Raw genomic sequence first — 21,825 nt, forward strand, 5'->3', positions numbered from 1 at the left:
ACACAATATTGTGAATTTCTTGTAATTTGGGACAGTATCTGATTCGTCTTTGTCCTGGCACATGGTATGTACTGAGGAAATAGTTAATGAGCCATCAGATGATGGTTATTTAAGTGTGCAGTCATCACATTTGTTGGAAATATTTGGAATAGAATTTAAATTTTCTAAAATTTATTAATTCAGATGCTATTTTAGTTTATCCTTGAGTTGATGACATTGCTGACAACAAAATTAATCTCTATTCTTTCTTACTGTCATTTATTATTATTGCTTATTTATTTGGGCATTTGATAAAACTTAGTTAAGCGCTTTGTTTTATATGGCTTTTTACTGTCCTTTTATTGTTTAATTTCTCCAAAGAGCATATGCATTTCTTAAAGTCAGGAACTCAGTCATCTATCTTAGAGCACCCAGAATAATATTGGCTATTGAAAGAATTCAGTTATTTAATTCACTTGAGTAAGCGAACTTGAATATGTACTTCAACTGATTATACCATTTGGTGGTTGAATTTGTTCATCTGAAGAGGTTAATTTGTTTTATCTGAATTTTATTACGTTGTATTCTTTCCACATAGAATGAAGGCAGGAGATCTTTTAAAATTGATAGTGATGACGAACCACATACTTCTAAAAAAGATGAGGTTGATCGAGCTGTGATATTGTTTAAACCCATGGTATCAGAGCCAATTCATATACACAGGAAGTCTCCACTTCCAAGATCTAGGAAGATGGCTACAAATGAAGTAAGTACAGGTGTCGGAGCATGTCTTTTTTGAAGTAAACTAACTGTATACTTTAATAAAACAGAAAAGAAAATACAGCTTTAATTATCAAGCTTGGAAACCTAACAGATTTTTAATTGTCAACTTTATTTTTCAAAATAAATTTTTGAGAATATAGAGGTAGTTAGAAAATACAAAGATTAGTTTTAAAATTTGGAGCTTTATGAATAGTTTTTATAACAAAGTTGAGTAAAAATGTAAAATAAGGCCTTTCTAAGAATTGATCCATTTTTTTGTCTTGTTGCTCTAGGTTATTCTAATGAAGAACTTTTTTAAAAAGTCTGATCTAATGGATCAGGAATAATCTTTGCTTAAAGTAGTGAGGAATTGCCAGAAATGTTCCAGTAACATTCAATGACACTGTAAATTAAAGTGTAAAATTCTAAATTGTTTACCTGATTACAAAAATCAGTGTAGAAATTTGAAAATTTGATGCTATATATATAGTTGAAAAATTTACCTCTGTATTAAGATCTACGATTAAATAGCTTAGGCTAATTATATGATCACTAATAAACAGTTAAATAACTACTATAATAACATTTAAAAAAATTAATGTTTTAAAAAACTACTATAAAAACATTTAAAAAGAAAGTTGAACCATTGGAATGAAGCTTAAGTCAGTCTTTAACATCTGTATACATTTTTATACTTGAAATACCTTTATTTCAGGTTATTTATATTCTCCATAGTACTGATTTGAGATCTGTGTTTATGTTTTCTAAATGCTTAAGTAAAAGTATAAAGCAAAAGTTTAACCTTAAGAATCATCAACTTTTAAGTGAGAAAAATATTTTTTGTTGACGATTGATTAAATATGCCAAATCTTAAGTTAGGCATACACCTAGCAGTTGGTAAATAAAAAGAAAAACACCAACGAAAAATTATGCTTATTTCTATAGCCCCAAGTTATACAAACATAGTGCTTTTTGATTCTCAAGTTTCAAATATGTGTCCCAATTTGACAATTATGTATAGAAAAAATATCCATCAATAAAATAGATTGCTGTACTTTTACAGTGGGAATGTATACTATTTAAGATTCCCATGAATATAATATTTTAAGTTAATTATAAAAGAGAATGATTCATAATTGTAGAATTTGAGATTATTTGTTCTATTATAGCTTAATTTAAGAGTGAGAAACTTGGGGTTATGTTTAGTTATCTTTAATTTCAGAAAATTGGGAAATGACATATATTAGTATAACCTAAACTACCATTTATGTGAGGGCAGTGATTTTGATGTTGTTGAATTAAATAGTCTGCAATTTATCACATTGTTTAGAATTTCACTATTAAGACTTATTCTGCTCTCCAAAATAAAGTCTATAACACTGATACAGGCAAATGTATTCTGAGTCTTCATTTCGTAACCATCTATATATTCGTAAAATCTTCAACAAAATCACTGCCCTCTGTTAACTCTTAAAACACAGAACACATTTATAAACCTTTTTTCTCATAATTACTTAAATAGTTGCTTTCAAGAAATTGTTTCTATGCCATGCTAAACTTTTACTTCCATAAGGTAAATTATTCAAGTAAAACCTTGAAGAATTTTTCCAGCGTCCATCGTCTCCGTGGATATCAGAAGTTTGTACTTCCAAAAGACACACAGAGAAAAAGACTATTCTCTTCATTTTGTGCAAGTAGATTTTACTCTGTCCTCACTGTCTGAAACCTGAACATGCAAACATGTAAAATGAGAATGTTTGCTGCATGTTTTGCCTACTGAACTCTGTTATCTTTGGAGGGGGTAAACAAACAGGTTGAAAGTGTAAGCAAATACAACTTGAATCCTCCATCTTATGACCTCTAATTTTTCTTTTGTCTGGCAAACAGATTTTCTTTTATACATTATGCACGTTGAAGTCTCTTTAACTCTTTGCAGAGTTCTTTAGTGCTTTGGGTTGAAAAGTTTACCCAATGTAGCATAAAAATTCTTGAATATCTAAAATTAACCAGAATTTTCATATTTTCAAAATTACTAAGATAAAAAATTGTTAAAATCGGAGTTCCCGTCATGGCTTTAGTGGTTAACGAATCTGACTAGGAACCATAAGGTTGCGGATTTGATTCCTGGCCTCGCTCACTGGGTTAAGGATCCTGCGTTGCCATGAGCTGTGGTGTAGGTTGCAGACGTGGCTTGGATCTGGCGTTGCTGTGGCTGTGGTGTGGGCCGGCAGCCGCAGCTCTGATTAGACCCCTAGCCTGGGAACCTCCATATGCCGCAAGTGCGGCCCTAAAAAGACAAAAGACAAAAAAGTATAGATATACATGTTTAAGTCAATCCCAATAAAATATAGTTGTAAAATCCCAGAAAAAAAAATTGTTAAAATCTTTCCAGTTCTAAGAGGGAAGGGAGAACTATTAAGCAGTATAAATATTTTGTATATTCAAGATAATAAGGTAATTCTTATAATCATTATCACAATTAGACTTATGAGTCCTATCAATTTCTCAAATATTAAAATATATGGCTCCCAAATTACTGTTTAATAGTTTTTTAAAAATTGATGAACAAATGCAAACAAACTGTATTTTTTTTTCTTCCTGATCATTTGGCTCTGTTATATCTAACTTTGCATGCTCTGCTTTTTTTTTGTCTTTTTTTTTGTCTTTTTTTTTTTTGCCCCTTTTCTCACTTCCAGGAAGAGAGCCCCCTGAGTGTGTCTAGCCCAGAGGGTACTGGTACCTGGCTGCATTACACCAGTGGTGTGGGTACTGGGCGTCGAAGACGCAGATCAGGGGAACAAATCACTTCTTCCCCTGTCTCCCCCAAATCATTGGCTTTCACATCCAGTATTTTTGGCTCATGGCAACAGGTTTTTAAACTTTACTTCATTAAACATTTTTCCTCCCCGCATTCAGAGCAACAAACAGCTGTCTTTGAGGACATCTAATCCCTTATATTATACATCAGAGTAAATCCTTCTGTTTTTAATTTTGAATTCACTTAAAAATGCTAGTGATATCTGACAGTATTTGAGGGAAAGAAACCACTTACACTGCATGTATGTAGAATTTTTACTGGGAGGGTTTTAAGTATCCAGGATTTAAAAATTAGTAAGTTTTATATTCCTGGAAATTTAGCTTTTTAATACAATTTTTTTAAAGTAAATAAATCTTTCTTTGACTTAATTGTACTTTAAAGCATTCAGAAATGAAATTCCATAGTTTTGATGGATGGTAAGAAAATGTAACAACCTTTCCCCCCATCATTGAAAAATACATTTCATTTGGAATTTGCTGAGAATGTGAACATTTTTTAAAATACCAGAATTTTGTGGCCCTGTATTAATTACCAGGATACATCTAATACTGATGGTTCTCTCCCTCACATTCTATTATCTGCAAGTATCTAATTTAATTACATACAGTATGGTTTTTCTTTTAGTTGTATAGTATTTTAATGCTTTTTTAAGATAAAAGGGGACAACGTGTATGTGCCCGTCAACAATATGCCCCAACAAAGGGGGTGAAATTAAACTGACTTCAGAAGGACTTTCTGTGATGACATTTGGAAAGTTAAAATACTATGGAATTTTTTTGGTTTGTTTTGTTTTTATTACAATGGAAGGTCTGCTGTTACACATGACTTTTCCAAGAATTTCAGCAATTTCCTTTTGGAAATACAGTGCATTTGATTATAGGAAAAGGGATTATGGTATCCATTAAGGCTGTGAATATTTAAAGGTTACTCTGATAAAGCCTGTGCATGGATCAGTAATTGTATGGTGATCTCAACAGTCTCTGTCTGTCTTTTCTTTTGTTTGTGATTGTATTTCCTCCTTCAAATACAGGAGCTGTTTAAGAGTGGGCATTTGGCTTCTTTTAAGAGAGAGTGAAATTATATCAGTCTATTAATTGTTTCTTTTCATCTGCCTTGTTTCATACATGATTTTAATTCTGAATGCCTGCTTCGCACCACTTCATTGCAAGGACCTCATATGAAATGGACTCCCTTCAGAAAGGGATCTTGCATGATCTTTCATGTTTTATGTATTTCTACTAATATTTATCATACAGCTTATTAACCTTTGTCTGTCTGGAACAGGCTGCAAATGAAGTATGGATTTTAAATTTATTTTACTGTTTTACTTCATTTATTTTGCTTTCCTTGTGCAGGTTGTATCTGAAAATGCAAATTACTTGCGAACACCAAGAACTCTTGTGGAACAAAAGCAGAACCCTACTGTAGGTATGTGGTCTAAATGAAACTATTTTGCAAACCTTCTTAAACTCACTATTTTGCACACATGTAAAATTCTTCAGAGGTGAAAGCATGACCAAATGCTATGCTCTAGTTTTTACTTAACATATACTAATTCAGAAATGTTGACTTGTAAAGCTCAAAATATACAATAAAATTTTGATGAAATGAATGAAAAATAACATTTAATTTTGTTTTATAACCCTTTTGAATGCCTATAATGTAAACTGCTTAGTCCAATTATCAATGCTTATTTTTAATCTTATATTTTGTTAAGTTAAAATCCCAACATATTTTAATATAGGAAGGAAATTTCATTTTTCCTAGTTGATAAAGAAGAAAATACGCTATTGCATACAAAAAGAGCCTTCTACTTTTCTGATTTAAGATTTTAAGTGGAGAGTGTTTTAAACTCTATCTGGGTGTATTAATTGTCCTTTTGATCATCTCTTAAAACCAAAGCAAAACTAATGTACAACGGCAGTGACCTATAGAACATAATTAGTTCTTTGCTAATATTCAAGCAAAACAACATTGAAAAAGACCTTTGTAAACTTATTATTTTTGCCTTTTAGGGCTGAATATGCAGCATATGGAAGTTTCCAGGTTAGGGGTCCAGAGAGAGCCAGCCTACGCCACAGCCACAGCAACTCGGGATCCGAGCTGCATCTGCGACCTACACCACAGCTCATGGCAATGCTGGATTCTTAACCCATTGAGCGAGGCCAGGGATCCAACCTTCAACCTCATAGTTACTAGTCAGATTCGTTTCTGCTGTGCCACAACGGAAACTCCCATTTTTTTGTTTGTTTGTTTTAAGCTCATTGTTGATAAACTAGATGAGATAGTGACATATTATTTTCTGTAAAGAGTTTTCTAAATTGGTTTAATAACAGCATAAACAAATTTTATTATGTTTCAACTATGTATTTACTGTGGTTTCTATGCTGAGTATATAGTGTCCATTGCTTTCTACATACTTGAAAAGGCTTTCTTTTATTACATATATTTTATGTTGATTCTTTTTGATATCCCTACAGTGTCTTGCCAGATGCATACACACACACACACACACACACACACACACACACACACACGTATGTATACACACACATATACACACATATGTTTATATATTATTCCTTTCTTTGTGTGACATAATGTATTTGATAGAAATTTAGTTAATCCTTACCCAGTGGTAAAAGTGTTACTTGAGTATAAAGACTTTTGCTATAAGTATCAATTTACACTGGCTAAAGTTTTTTTGCTAATAATGTGTTTCATTGGGGTCTTATTAATTAAGATCTTAAGTCATTGAAGTATTAGAAATTTAAAGTGATTTAGGCCAGAATGACCATCTAGAAGGTATTGTTTCACCTAGTCTTCTCACAAATAAATAAGCTTCTTTTTGCTTTATTTCATAACAGATATTGATACCTCAGATTCAGGGGCATCAGGAAAGCTTCTTCATTTATAGACATACATTCAAAAATATTGATTTAATATGATGTAATTTGTGCTAGGAGAGGTTTTTTTATATGGCCTGCTTATGCAAATTGATTGACAGAATTCCTTAAATTTTTATAATAGTATTTTTAATACTTTTAATATGTATATGTCTAATTATTATATAAGCTTTTTTTTTTCTTCAAAAAACATTTTCTCTAGTGTAAAATACCTCCATTTGTACATGTGATAAATAGTGGTGGTGATTGTATTAAGTTGACATTATATGTGAATTGTGAGCCTGTTCAAGGCACTGCCAAATATGTGTGGTAAGAGCCATGTTATTGCATGCTGCATGAATTCCCAATGTGAATGGAAGAACACCCGTTGTTGTATGTATTTTCTCTAACTCCCATCAGGGTCTCACTGTGCGGGCCTGTTTAGCACCTCGGTGCTCGGGGGTTCTTCAAGCGCACCTAACCTACAGGATTATGCTCGTACTCATCGTAAAAAGCTGACCTCTTCTGGCTGCATAGATGGTATGTGCACACATGCACACACAGATTCATACCTACACCCATGCACACACCCATGAGCATATTTCTCAAAGGCAAGCCTAAGGCTACTGACTGATGCAAATGGAATCCTTTGCCTAAGTGAACTCTCAGTGCTCTGTTACCCACTACTTGGGTCCATGTTTCATCAAACAGTTAATTATAGTTAGACTTACAGTACTTGTTCAATGAGTATTTTGTTGTAATGTGAAATTTAAAGCTGCATTATGTATACTCTTCTTTTAGGTAGTTAATAAGCCACATTATAAAGAATAAATCTTCCTTTGATCTTTTAAACATTTGTTCATTGTTAACCCTTTATTTATTTATTTATTTATTTATTGTACTGGTATTGATCTAAATAAATAATGTGACTGGAATGTTTGTAAGTAGAAGAAAATATATTGGAAATATTCTTCTAAGAATAAATATAAGATGAGAATATTTTAGGATCCCTAGTTGAAGGAAATCCTCTCGCTATTATTAATACATCTTGTTTTAATATTCAGAATGTCTCTTAAGGCTCATGGAAGCCTATGTTTTGTTAGTAGGAGTGTTTGTTAGACCTTTTAGGATTAGCTCTATTTAAAACTTTTTCTCACATATCCACAAATTTATTTTACTCAGTAAAACATGGATTTACCAGAATTGCCAGCTCATCCTGCTTTTCTTTCTTTTGTATATTTCATTAAACACTTTGCCTCTATCATCAAGCCATTTTACTTTTTTTAACCAGTATTTGGCTTATTACCCTCTTTTCATTGTCCCTTCTGCATGTCACCTAATTCTAACCTCCTTATATATTTGTTTTTCCCCCTCTTTTTTTAAGTGTCCTTCTTTTGGTAGCTGTTACGAATTTCAGGTACCTGTTTTTCTCTTTCTCAGACGCCACACGCGGTTCTGCTGTTAAAAGGTTTTCTATCTCATTTGCTCGACACCCAACCAATGGTACGTTTTGCTTTTATTTTAAAAGATAATCCCCTGCTTCATCCTTTTTTATTTTTACTTTATTTCAAAATATGAGGTATACAGTATCATTCTTCTCTCAGTCCTTAATTTCAATTGGCATACAATTCTAACTCATTCACTCAAAATATGATACTGTCTAGCTCCCCTTTTCAGCTGTAATTTACACAATAATTTAACACTACCCATCAAACTTTTAAGTGACCCACAATGATGAAGAGTTTGAATACTTAATTACCACCTAAAAATTCCTTTTGATTTCTCAAGTGATCAATCTATATAATTTAAAAAATACAATTAATATTTTATCTTAATTCTTAATAATTTCAATGGTTTTTTCTTCCTAATTTCTTTTCTGATCACATGGTTGTTTTATTAAGCTGTTTAACAAAAATACAGGGCCACACCGTTCAAATAGCCTGACGTATCTTTGAGAGGTTCTTGGGAATCAGGGGATGAAGGTTTCACTGTGTAACATCATTTATCCCTGGCTATCTAAAGCAAAACCCAGCTTGGTCTGGAGCACTCTGAAAACTTCATTCAACATTCAGTTTGTCCTCATGTGGCAATATGATTTGCTGCTGCCAGGCAACCCAATTTTGGAGAGTACCATTGCTTTTTTGTTAAAATTTGAAGGCTCCTGATAGGAAGAAGATGAAGCTGAAAATCTAGACAACTGATTCAATTTTTGAGGCTGATCAAGGTGTATTGTGGCCATTATTTATAAACTGAATTCTTACACTATTACAACTTTCTTACACAGAGCTTTTTCTTATGGTATAAGAGGGAGTATTTACTGATCATTTTGAAATGATTCAAGATTAAAGAATTTAAAAAAAAACAGTACAGGTTTTTGCTTTTATTTGGAATGAAAGTGTTCTTACCCCCTTCACCTTTCTTTTTCTTTTTAACTGCAAGAAAGCCTTTCAAAAACTCAAGTCAGGTCTTTCAAGAACTTTTTTGAAGTTAAAGGATTGAACATAAGCTTACAATTATTCTCTTCCTCTGGATCCTATAACAGCACACCTAATAAGTGTGCTAACACTTGCTGAAGATGTTTTAAGAAAATCTGATCCTCAATAAATGAAAATTTAACTTTAAAGTTTAACGTGCTTTCCCTTCATTGTAGCTGTTTAAATGCTACTTTTGGAAGAAAAAGATCTTATCTGATACAGCTGCAGCTTCTAAAGAACCATAAAAACTTAGAAGAAAAACTGAAGTCACAAGAAAAACAGAAGTCACAAAATTCTAAAGAAGAGGCATTGCAGGTTTAAGACTGACTATAGTTTTTATGCAGAATGGTTATGTGTTTATAGCCAGTGTTGCAAGTTTTATATAGGAGAAATCTGTGTTTACTGAAGCTTGGGGAAAAAAATTTTTTTTGTTAAGTTTAGCAGAAAATAGAGTAATTTTATATTCTTTTGGCTTAGGCCTTTTTTTAAAATATGAATTTTCCACACATTGTGTGACTCGATGCATATAAAATGCATCCCTTTCAACTCTGGAAATATTTTTTTGGGTCTTCAAATTTTTTTTTTCTTTTTTATGCTGTGTTGTCTAATCTGTCCTATGACTTGTCATTTGATTCTTTCTTTGACTTTTTATTCTCCTTAACTTTCATGTTTTTTCCATCTTAACACATATCATGGACTTATCCCTCCCCTTCATCTTTAGTTCAAGGAACATGGTGAAACAAGTATCTTCTGACAGTGCTTTACCTTATTTTCTGGGCCTCTGTGCAGAACACCTACACCTCTATAGGTGCTGGTCCGTTTCCTCTGTGGAATTTCTAGGCTCCAGTGGTATGTTTTTATAGCTTCTAAACATGACAGCAGGGTGGCTTTTTAAATTATTGCGCTAACCCTTTCATTGTGCAGTAGAGAAAAAGCATACTAAAGATAGGTGGAAAAAGATGTAGTCCAGAGAGACTTGATTATATTGTTATTTGCCTGTTATAAAATCTGAAAGGCAAATGCAAGAAAACAGTTGTTACAAAAGACTTATAGACATTCTGAGGAAAGGATTAAAAAAAGAAACCCACAATGTTGAGTTTAGTGTAATGCAAAGAAAGGGTTTGCGCTTATTTGCATGAATCTTGTACTTTAGAAAAAATGTAATACTTGGTCAAGCCTAATTTCTTTAGTGCTTAACTTAGGTGCTTTAGCTGCTGCTATGGTATTATAGTTTTGTTTTGTTTTGTCTTAAGTTTATGTAATGTTCTCTCATTCTTTGGTTTTGTGCTTGAAAATCATACATATCAGTTTTATAACTCCTTTGGTTAGTTTCATTGGAAGATTAGATTCTCTTTTAACCAGAGTTTCCCTGTTCCAACTAAGAGATAGTTCTTGGGTTAATATATTCTAACATTGAAGCAGAGAGTTTTCCCGTCTATTTGAGTTTAGTTAATTTTTACTTTTAAGAATATTAGAGTTTATGTAAAAACTAAATATTAAAAATATTTCTTTTGGGGGAAAGTTACTTTAAATTTTTGAAAAAGTAAATACAGAAAGACTTGTTGTTTTAGCTGTATATAAAAGCAATTTTAAAAACCGTTCAGTTAAATAAAGTTTAAATAAACAGGCAGAATTTATAAAAAGTGAATAACCTATATCCAATTTGTTTTTTTAAAAAAACTGTATATTTAAGTGCTTTTGTTTCAATGATGGTATTAATACATATCTGCATGGTTTGTTTAGTGAAATATTTGTGTTTCTGTGCCATTGTTGAATGAGAGTATTTGTACTTTGTATTGCTTTTTACTTGGCCTGACTTTGCTCGGCTAGCAATTTCCAACAATAGAATTATTGTGTTAAATCAATTAAGGTAAGTGAAATATGTTTTAGAATTTTAATTTCATTGTAAATTAGTGGATGTTGTTTTGGGGTCACAGTAGAGAGTATTGTTGGCCTTGATATGACTAGAAAAATATTTTAAATCACTCTTCACAAGTAATCACATAATTGTTTTTCAACAAGAAGTTACTTTTACCATTCTGGCCTCAGGGACACATCATGGCAACAGTGTATTCACCAGTCAAATAGACCCGATTTTAAAAAGTAATACCTGAAAAAAATGTGGATTTTTTTTTTCTGTCACCCCCCTCCAGGTTTTTTCTTTAAGTATTATTCTTAGATTTTCCCAAAATACAGGGTGAAATTGTGTGCATGCTGTACTATGTGGTTACTTTTAAAATGAAATCTTTGTCACATCTTGTTCCAACCCCATACTGCATAGCATCTGGTGTCATGACTTCAGAAATCTCGTGTGTTTGCATGTGATAGATTGAAAAGTCTCAAACTGTCCAGCTTTAAACAATGGTCTTCTTCCTTTTACATTAATGATTTTTTAAATATTCAAATTTGTTTTTGTTTTTTTCCCCTCAGGTTTTGAATTGTATTCAATGGTGCCATCTATTTGTCCTCTAGAAACTCTTCACAATGCCCTATCTTTAAAGCAGGTGGATGAATTTCTTGCTTCCATTGCTTCTCCGTCAAGTGAAGTTCCATGGAAGACCCCTGAAATTTGTAGGAAAATTATTATTATTATTTTATTTTTAGATAGTAGATATTATCTGAATATAAAATGAATTATGAAAACATAAATGGTGATATTGAATAGAATTTTAGGAGAGAAAGGGGTGTAGAAGAACATAATTTGGAATTCATTGGTGAGATATGCAACAAACATAGCACTTTTCTTGACTCTTTCCCGAAGTCTTTTTTTCTTAAAAAAGGCGGGGGGGGGGGGGAAACCTAAGACCCAGCAATAAAAGTCAGCAACGTATAATATAAAGTCATGATCTTGTTTTCATATTCCTGTTGTATGTCATTTTATAATAAGCTTCTTAAAAATGACAAAATACCATTCTGCATTAACCCACACATGCCCACATGCCCATCCCCTCACACCTTTAGGTAAGCAATCAAATAGATTCAGAAAGAGCATTTAACTAATGAGAGAAAATTAGGACAGCAGTTTTTCAAATTGTGTTCTGCAGAAAATACTTTGAAGAGGTTAATTCCTGTATATAAAGGAAAGGGGTTCACAGCTGTGTAAGTTTTGGAAACTTTTATTATATCTACCTTCCTCTGGAGAGGTGTAGTTATATCAGCATATAAATAGGTAAGGTTCTTTTATAAGGAAAGCTATAGACCCACACTTTCCAAAACTTGTTGAGAATACACTTTTTGGTAATACTTTTAAACATCATGTAGAACTATTCTGAGGGACTTCAGTTTGGGAAATGTCCAGGAATACATTTTTAGGTGTGAGAAATCAGCTGGCCATTGTCATTTTCAGCTCAGAAGGATCCTTGACACATTGGGATTTCCAGTTTAGGAAGCATCCACTTGAGAGAGAGTGCTTCAGTTAGAGTTAAGTCTTGCTAGTCATATCGTAATAAAGCTATGGACTTTCTGTGTATACCAGCTCCTTTTTATAAGGAGAATGCTGTAAATATGTTTCTCCCAAGAATAAAATTTGAGGTTTCAGGATGAAAGCCACTTTCATGTCTTGCTGTTACTCTCTTCCCTTTCCTGGGCAACCACGTTGTGTTATTCTGCAGAGTTCTGTTCATACGGTGTCTGTCCAAATGGTGCTCCTTTCATTTCCGCCTTCCCCTTTCACTTCTGGTGGTAGAGGTCAGCTTTCAGCCATTAGTGGTAATGGAGAGGTATCCTGGAGTGAATGATCTAAAATATTTTACTTTAGGAATGGTTTGGGGAATTAGGTTTCAGTTTTAAAGTGGCATGTGAATGCGTCTGATTCTGAGAATTGATAATACTCCAAGTAAAATAATAATCTCCATGCCGTAAAGTCAAAATCAGGAAAATGAAGGATACTTCTCCTTTTTTGTTTTCTGTTAGCTGACGGAACAGACAGTGCTGCTCCTCACTACACAGTAGAGAACCTGAATAAATTCTCTTTTTCCCTTTTACCATCCTCTTTATACTAAATATGTCACTGCTTTCCTGGAGCAGAGATTTGTAATCTTAAAATAGAGATTAAAGAAAGATTATAATGAGTAAATAAGAATTTTGGGGAAACATTATGCTATTTGAATTTAGAAGATCTTTAGTAAATGACTTAAAGGTAAAATATCAATAATAATGACATCTGTTTTGGAAAGAGAATTTTGGTGAAATATTTACAGAAAGGTAATCTTTGAAGATTTATTTTGTGGCATTGCTGTTTTAGGTGGCTTCATTTCTCTGGTTTGCAAATTCAGTTCCTTGAGGTTTATTAATGAAATGAAGGATAATAAATTCATTTTCCAGTTCTAATTAACTATTTTCTATGTCATGGATGTACGTCGTACCCCAATCCCTCTAGCTCTCTTAAAATTTCATCCCATTACTTAAAATTTCATTCCATTACTCTAGCTCTCTTAAAATTTCATTCCATTACTAAGGGAACTAGATAAGAAAGTAAATATAGTTAATGAAGTTCATAGAATTGGATAAACCTTAATCTAGTTCATTGGTCTTCAGACTGTATTTCAAAGAGCTTTTGGAAGTTCAGTGAGGAAGAGAAGGATGCTGAGTGATGAGGCCTTGTGTCTTCTGTGGCTGCTTCATCCAGAGCACTTACTTTGATCCAACTTATTTCAGATTTCATTTGAGAAAAGTTTACTGTTTTAAGGAAAAAACCTAGAAAACTCAGGTCTCCCAAAGTATATGGTATTTTCATCCTTTTTGAATATTAAAGAAAATAGGGGAGTTCCCGTCGTGGCACAGTGGTTAACGAATCCGACTAGGAACCATGAGGTTGCGGGTTCGGTCCCTGCCCTTGCTCAGTGGGTTAAGGATCCGGCGTTGCCGTGAGCTGTGGTGTAGGTTGCAGACGCGGCTCGGATCCTGCATTGCTGTGGCTCTGGCGTAGGCCAGTGGCTGCAGCTCCGATTCGACCCCTAGCCTGGGAACCTCCATATGCCGTGGGAGCAGCCCAAGAAATAGCAAAAAAAAAAAAAAAAAAAAAAAAAGAAAATAGGGTGCCACTTATAATGGGTTACCTGAATTCTGTATTTTGTAGTATAACTGCAGAATTAATATTTATTAATCGCAGCATATTTACATTATTTATACTTAATTCCCTGGACTGTCCAGGAAGTAGCATCATAATGTAGAACTATACTGAATTTGTGGGAGAAGACATTGTTAGCATCTGTCATTCACAGATTTTTTTTCTCACCTAGGGTAAAATTAATCAATTTTATGGTGGCTGGTACCTAGCTTACAATGGGGCATGACAATATCAGATTAGGGTGAAAGGTGTGGGAATACTAATTAGGTAAGTTAGAGGTGAAAGTTAGAATGGGATAAAAAATGCAAGCCGGAAGGAGCTACGTAATGATGTGGTGCTTTATATATTTTAGGGATTTTTTAATAATCACTTGTATATTATTTAACTAGTGACTACTTTAGTCTTCTGCCAGTGAAATTTATGTTCATTCAGTATAGGTGTCAACTACCTAAGGCATATTTGCCATAATGGGCCAACATATTGATTTTTCAGTGATACTGTTTATTGCTATCAGGTCCTTTTCCAAAATTGCAAAAATAGGCAAATCTGTTTTTTGTTACCTCCTCACCTCCCATTGTCTAGGAACACAGAAGCTTATGCCAGTAGCTTCCCCACTCCAGCCTTTACTTTTCCAGAGCACCTCATAGAATTATCCCTCTTTGGAGTTCCCATCGTGGCGTAGTGGTTAACAAATCCGACAAGAACCATGAGGTTGCGGGTTGGATCCCTGGCCTCTCTCAATGGGTTAAGGATCCGGATCCAGTGTTGCCGTGAGCTGTGGTGTAGGTCACAGATGCGGCTTGGATCCTGTGTTGCTGTGGCTCTGGCGTAGGCCGGTGGCTACAGCTCTGATTAGATCCCTAACCTGGGAACCTCCATGTGCTGCGGCAGCGGCCCTAGGAAAAAAAAAAAGAATTATCCCTCCTTGTCCTTTACACACCTCCTAATCTTCCCACCTTGAATAGAAAGAAAAAAAACATGTTTTAAAGTCTTCTGTGTGGATAAATTTCAAGTGGGTAATATAGGAAGATAATCTGATATAATTATTTGATCTAGTTAGTTTAGATTTGATAGAATGGTCAGGAATTTTATTGAATTACCATGTTGTTGTTTTCCAGCCTCTTCAACTTCACGTCCTAGTCCAGTAATGAGAAGAAAAGTATCTTTAAATACATATACACCAGCAAAGATCCTCCCAACGCCACCAGCTACGGTAAAGAGCACTAAAGCAAGCAGCAAACCAGGTTAGGAGTGTGTGTGAATTTGTGGATTCCACATAACAATCAGAGGAGCAAAAATAGCTTGTAGGTGTAAAACTCTGTTTTTAAGTAGGATCATAACACTCTAGGAACTCTGTTATTGTAGCCTTTTGATCTATTTGGAGTTTGTTTTTCCCTCTCTTAATTACCCTATTTGATCATGATACGTGGTGTTTTTAATATACGTTGCTGAACTCAATTTGGTTTTAAGGATTTTTGCACCTGCATTTGTGAATGATCCTTGTCTGTAGTTTTCTTTTTTCTGCAGTGTCTTTCAGATTTTGAGTATCAGGATAATGCTAGCCAGATAAAATGATTTGGGAACTATTTTCTCCTCTCATATTTTCTGAGTACGATTTTTAAGATAATAAGATTTTTTGAAAGATTTCTTCCCATAATTTTGACAGAATTAAATTTTTGTGGTGGTTTAGGTAACTTGTATTTTTCAAGGAATTTTTTCATTTTATCTAAGTTGTCAACTTTGTTTCTTTCTTTTTTTTTTTTTTTTTTTTTTTTTTTTGGTCCTTTTGCCATTTCTTGGGCTGCTCCCGCGGCATATGGAGGTTCCCAAGCTAGGAGTCCAATCAGAGCTGTAGCCCCGGCCTAGGCCAGAGCCACAGCAATGCAGGATCCGAGCCACCTCTGCAACCTACACCACAGCTCACAGCAACACTGGATCCTCAACCCACTGAGCAAGGCCAGGGATTGAACCCACAACCTCATGGTTCCTAGTTGGATTCAGTAACCACTGAGCCACGACGGGAACTCCCTCAACTTTGTTTCTTTATTATCTTTTTGATGAATCTGGTAATAACCTCTCTCGTCCATGATACTAATAATTTGTGTACTGCTTTTTTTTCTTGATCACTCTTACTAAGGATTTATCCATTTTATTGGTCTTTTCAAAGAACTGGATTTTGGCTCTTTTTCTGTTTTATTTATTTATTTTATTATTATTATTTTGGCCACACCCATGGCATGCAGATGTTCCCCAGCTAGGGACCAAACCTGCACCGCAGCAGCAACTTGGGCTGCTACAGTGACAACATTGGATCTTTAACCCACTGAGCCACAAGAAAACTCCCTCTTTGTTTTATATTTTACTGATTTCTGCTCTTTATTATTTTATGCCTTTTACTTACTTTGAGTTTACTTTTATTTTCTATTTCTAGATTCCTAAACCACTGATTGTAAGACATTTCTTCTTGTTATAAAAACATTTAAAGTTCTAAGTACTTCTTTAGTAATGTCTTACAAAACATGCCGTGTTTTCATTTTGGTCAGTTAAAATATTTTCTTATTTACTTTGTAATTTCTTCCTTGAGTCCTGGAAAATTTAGAAACATACTGGTTAATTTACAAATATTTGAGGTGGGAGCAGGGTTTGAGTATCTTGTAACCAATTTATTACTTAATTCCATTGTAATTACAGAACATATACTGAATGATTTCAGTCTTTTGAATATCAGTTTTTATGGCTTAACATTTAGCCCTGGTATATTTTAAATGTAGCAAGTATATTAAAAGAGAAGGTATAATCCATAGTTTATTGATGTAGCATTGTGTAAGTATCCATTAGGTCATGATTGTTGATAATATTACTCAGATCTCTATGTCTTTACCATTTGGGGGCAGGCAACACATACAAGGGAGAAGAGGTTCTGATGGTTATTCTAGCAATTGCTTAGAGATCAGTTTCCACTCACAAAATTATGGAATTGTCTGCTTCTCTCTTTAATTTGGTCAATTTTTATTTTGTGAATTTTGAAATCCTGTCATTAGTGTTTAGATATTTGATTGTTAAAACTTTCTAATGTATTGACTCATTTATGATCACGAAATTTCCCTATTTGATTTCTAATAATGCTTTGTCTTAAAGTTTATTTTATCTAATGTGAATTTAGCTTTTTCAGCTTTCTTATGCTTACTTTATGCATGGCATATATATTTTTAACCACTCTGTCCTCATATTTAAGGTGATCTTTTGCAGATAGCATATATTTGGCTTTTTTAAAAGGCCATAGTTTCAGTGTTTATACTCCATTAACATTTAATGTAATATTAATAAGGTTTAGTTAGGTCTACTCTTTTATTACATTTAATGTAATTACTGGTAAGGTTGAGTTAGATCTACTCTTTTATTATATTTTCTGTTTATTTCTTCTGGTTACTATTTCTTTATTCTTAAGTGCCTTTTTTTAAATTACTAATTCAGTATTTTTTTAGAGTTTCATTTTAACTTAGCTTATGGCTTTTTAGCTATACCTTTTTGTATTATTCTTTTATCAGTGGCAGTAAATACACAGCTCTAACTTTTCATGGTCTACTTAGAATTAATTTTGTGCCACTTAAAGTAAAATGTAGAAACCTTGCAACTGTATTTACCTTCCCTTCTTTACCATCCTTTAGACATAGTTTTACATATGTGTTACTTCCACATGTGTTATAAAGGTTACAATACAGTGTTATGATATTTGCTTTAAACAATCGTATGTATTTTAATGAAATTAAGAAGAGAAATAAGTCTTTAATTATCCACATACTTCTGTTTTTAATGCTCTTCATTTCTTCTTCTAAGTTTTTCCACCTGGTTGCATTTGCCTTCAACTTGAATCTTTTTACCATTTCTTATACTTCAGATCTGTTGCTATATCTGAAAAAGCTTTCATTTTACTCGAATCCTTGAAAGGTAGTTTTGCTGAACAAAGAATTCTGGGAAGAAAGTTTTTTCTTTCAGCATTTTATAGATGTTGTTCCACTATCTTCTTATTCTGCTTATTTCCAATGAGAATTCTCTGTTAATTTGAATTGTTTCTGTGTATGCAGTGGGTTAATGGATTATTTTTCGCTTCCTGCTTTCAGCATTTTCCCTTTATCTTTGGTTCTTAACAGTTTGACTATGGCATGCTTACGACTTTTTTTTTTTGGTAGTAAAATCCTGGTTGATAGTAACTTTTACCTGTCATCTTCATTCAGTGAATTTTTATTTCACATATTTATTCTTTAGTTTTAGACTAAAATTCATCTTGATTCTCCTTTATATTTTTTCCTTCAGATTTCCAATATTTTTATTCATTATAGGTATATTTTTCTTTGTTCTTGAGCATGGTTAAAAATATGTGCTTTAAAATTCTTTTAATTTGGCTTATCTCAAGATTGGTGTCTTATGAATTTACCCATTCCTAAGAAGAAAGGTTTTTTCTTGTTTTTCATGTATTGAGTAATTTTGTATTGTATCTTAGACATTATGACTGATATGTTGTAGAAACTCTATTGTTTCTGTCACATTTTTCCAAAGATTGTTGGGTTGTTTGCCCTTTTTTTTTTTTAATTTTTTTATTTTCCCAGTGTACAGCAAGGGGATCAAGTTATCCTTACATGTATACAATACAATTACATTTTTTCCCCACCCTTTGTTCTGTTGCAACATGAGTGTCTGGACATGGTTCTCAATGCTTTTCAGCAGGATCTCCTTGTAAATCTATTCTAAGTTGTGTCTGATAAGCCCAAGCTCCCAATCCCTCCCACTCCCTCCCCCTGTTTGCCCTTTTTTTAAAGCAAAGAGTTAACCTTGGCTGAATTCACATTGCAAAACTATCCCCTGAAGTAGCTGGCAACTCAAATTTCACTTCCCTTCTTTTAACCTGATCTGGACTTCTTTGGAGCTTTCTCTGTGCAACTCATACATTTGATCAGAGTTTATACAAAGAATTGGGATTTCCCACCTGACTTCCTAGCAGCTTTTGCTTCTGCAGTACTTGTCTTCTGATTCTTTATGCTTCTGAGTTTTATGTTGTAGTTTTAGCAGTTCCACATGGTGCAGACTGGATCCTATCCTTAAGCCAAAAGCCTTTTTTAAAAGGGGGGGAGTGCTAATTCCATGTTATGCCCTTCTTCCAAGTATTGAAGTATATGCCTACTTTTCTAGTATATGCATGCTTTTGTTCACTCTTCAGTGTCTTCAGGTAGTCTTTTTCATATTTTACCCAAACTTATAGTTGTTTTCTGCAGGAGGATAGGTCTGAAAGCAACTTACCTATTCATACAGAAGTATAACTTGGCATAGAATAACTTTTTGATGATTCACTGGGGCATGAAGTTGGTTTGGATATAAAAGAATGGTTCCTGAGTTAAGAATGTTTCTAGTTTAAGGGCTTTCTTGATAGGGGTGAAATAAGAGCTATAGAAGAAAATAGATGTTTATAGGGAAAATGATGAGTTCAGTTTTAAATATGTTAGGTTTGTATTTCCTGTCAGATACTTATTTAGAGATTTCTGATAGGATATACAGATCTTGAGATAAGGGGAAAGGTCTGGGCCAGAAGTATAAATTTGAAGGTCATCAGCACAGTAGATGATAGTTTAAAATGATGGAATAGGAATTCCCTGGTGGCTTAGCGGGTCAAGGACCTGGCATTTATCACTGCCTGGCCCAGGAAACTTTTACATGCTACAAACATGGCCAAAAAAAAAAAAAAAAAAAAAAAAATGGAATATATTGGTTTCCTAGGAAGAATGTAAGGAAAAAGAGAACTTTGTTTTGTGTTGTTTGAATTTGTCTTACTTGTTTTGTATCATTTGAACTTGGATTGCTTGTGAAAATCTAAGCAGTGGTTTTTCTTTTTTTGTATAGCTACCAGCGGACCTTCTAGTGTGGTTGTTCCTAATACCTCATCTCGGAAAAAGGGTATGACTAGCAAAACAGAAGTGCATGAACACAAAAAAAACACTGCGAAAAAGAAATGAAATCTTAGCAGAAGCTGGAGCTCCTTATACTTATAAAAATCACCTTTTCGGTCGAAGAAGACATGTAATAAACCTTGCCTAAGAAGTGTCAAAGCAAGTGATTTGTGTTTCCTTATACATTGTTGTAGTCACTTAAAATATATTAAATCTAGAGAATTCTTTGTATATATTCAGGTAAGGAACTTTGGTAATGATCTGGAAATGTTTAAAGCAATGTTTCTTAGCATTTTATGAGTAGTAGAAAGGTAAAGGTCTGTTGTTGTTAATGTGATGTTTACCATGTGCCTGTGGTAAAGAAGAGGAACATGAAAACCCAGCTGGCCTGTACCAATGTCACACAGTACTGCTGTTTACTGAAGAATCTGTGAGGTAACCTCTGAACACATCTTCATTTTTGTAGGACTGTGTCTTGCCTGTAAAAACCTATTGCTTGGGTGGAAATTTGATGGCCAGGATTACATAATTTCCAAAGAGGTTTCATTGACCATTTAGATCAGAAACTTTTCCCCCCAGTGTTACATGCTGCAATATTTAATAACTGGAGATTAGCATATGGGTTATTTTTTCAGTCTGTGCTTTGAATTTTTTTATTGTGTGTTATTTAAAGTATTACAGATGTAGCTAGGATAACTATACCTTTATGCACATAAATTTGTATATTAATTTGTAGAAAATATTTTCTTTTTATATTTCCTTACCATAAGGTGCTTTTTTTCATCAGGAAAATTTTGCTTCATATGTGTTGGCAAGAAAGACATTCTAGAGTTTCTTTTTAAGAGATATAGTTGACAAGTTTATAAATGGTACAGTTATTTTCAGAGTTCTCTTCAGCTCTAAGAAAATGAGTTCAGAAGTGGAAATCATCAATGTAAGAAGAATATCTGAATTCTATTATTAGTATATATTATGTGTAGCACCTGTTTTTACCATTTCCATTCTTACCTCTAGAATATCAGCTGATCTCACTAAGATTGAGCATTTAACATAAACGCTCATTTCAAAAGATTAGATTTTGAAGGGAAATTGAGATCAACATGTTGTGATTTAATCTGTGATGTGAAAAAATATTTATTATCCTTGGTGCTTATTTTCCCCTGATGCACAAATACTTATAAACCACTTGAAATGACCTAAACTGTAAACCAAACAGTACATCCTGATAAGAATTCTATCTATTGCCCGTCATATTACTTAAATTGCTAAAGCTTTAGCTTGAGATTTACATTTAGAAAAATTACTGACTTCTCATATGAATGCAGCTATTAAAATTCTTCAGAAGAGACCCTCCTAACTTTAAATCATTGTATGTGAACTGGCTTTTAGAAAATAAGCATATTACATGTTACTTTTAAAAGGTACCAGATGCAAAAGTCACAAATATATACAATTATATAAGTTCATATACTTCACATGAATGTAAATGTATTAAATGGAGACATGTCTTGCAAATAGTTGAATGTACCTAAGCTTTCTGTATGTGAAAATGTGGTTAATGTGCTCATTGTTGGAGTAAAGAACCTACTTTTATTTTTTAAGTGGTACTGAATTAAAGTATTTTATTTCAAGAATCAGAGGATGACTTAAATGGCAAGTTATTTTTTTAAATTTCTTTTTCCCTTTTAGCTTTCATGGTGGAAAGAATGAGGAAAAACTATTTTAAGAAATGTTCATCTTATATGTTAAAGTTTCTTAGTATTGGCCATACATATCACAATATATTCCCTAGAAATTAATCAGCAAGTCCAGTACAAGTCACATTTTTCCACTGTTGTACAACAACTATGATTCTACATAGTCACCAGACTTGGTAATATTGCTGTGTTTTATTTGCAAG

The 21,825-nt window shown here is 33.4% G+C and overlaps 1 protein-coding gene across 18 annotated transcripts in view; it reads left to right on the forward strand.

The window, feature by feature from the left end:
• PPIP5K2 (diphosphoinositol pentakisphosphate kinase 2) overlaps positions 1–21,562 on the forward strand; it is a 94,127-nt gene extending 72,565 nt beyond the window's left edge. For 4 of the 18 annotated variants that reach the window (XM_021084570.1, XM_021084572.1, XM_021084571.1 and 1 more), the window contains 9 exons: positions 578–745; positions 3,438–3,611; positions 4,915–4,987; positions 6,865–6,984; positions 7,885–7,947; positions 9,708–9,767; positions 11,349–11,489; positions 15,105–15,230; positions 19,879–21,562. In XM_021084570.1, coding sequence (XP_020940229.1) covers positions 578–745; positions 3,438–3,611; positions 4,915–4,987; positions 6,865–6,984; positions 7,885–7,947; positions 9,708–9,767; positions 11,349–11,489; positions 15,105–15,230; positions 19,879–19,991 — 1,038 coding nt within the window. In that variant the 3' untranslated portion in view covers positions 19,992–21,562. Of the gene's footprint in view, positions 1–577; positions 746–2,314; positions 2,865–3,437; positions 3,612–4,914; positions 4,988–6,864; positions 6,985–7,884; positions 7,948–9,639; positions 9,768–11,348; positions 11,490–15,104; positions 15,231–19,878 lie in introns of those variants that run through there. The other 14 variants (XM_021084574.1, XM_021084575.1, XM_021084581.1 and 11 more) reach the window with 11 other exon arrangements.

Source organism: Sus scrofa, chromosome 2, assembly GCF_000003025.6.
Source record: "Sus scrofa isolate TJ Tabasco breed Duroc chromosome 2, Sscrofa11.1, whole genome shotgun sequence".
Lineage (NCBI taxonomy): Eukaryota > Metazoa > Chordata > Mammalia > Artiodactyla > Suidae > Sus > Sus scrofa.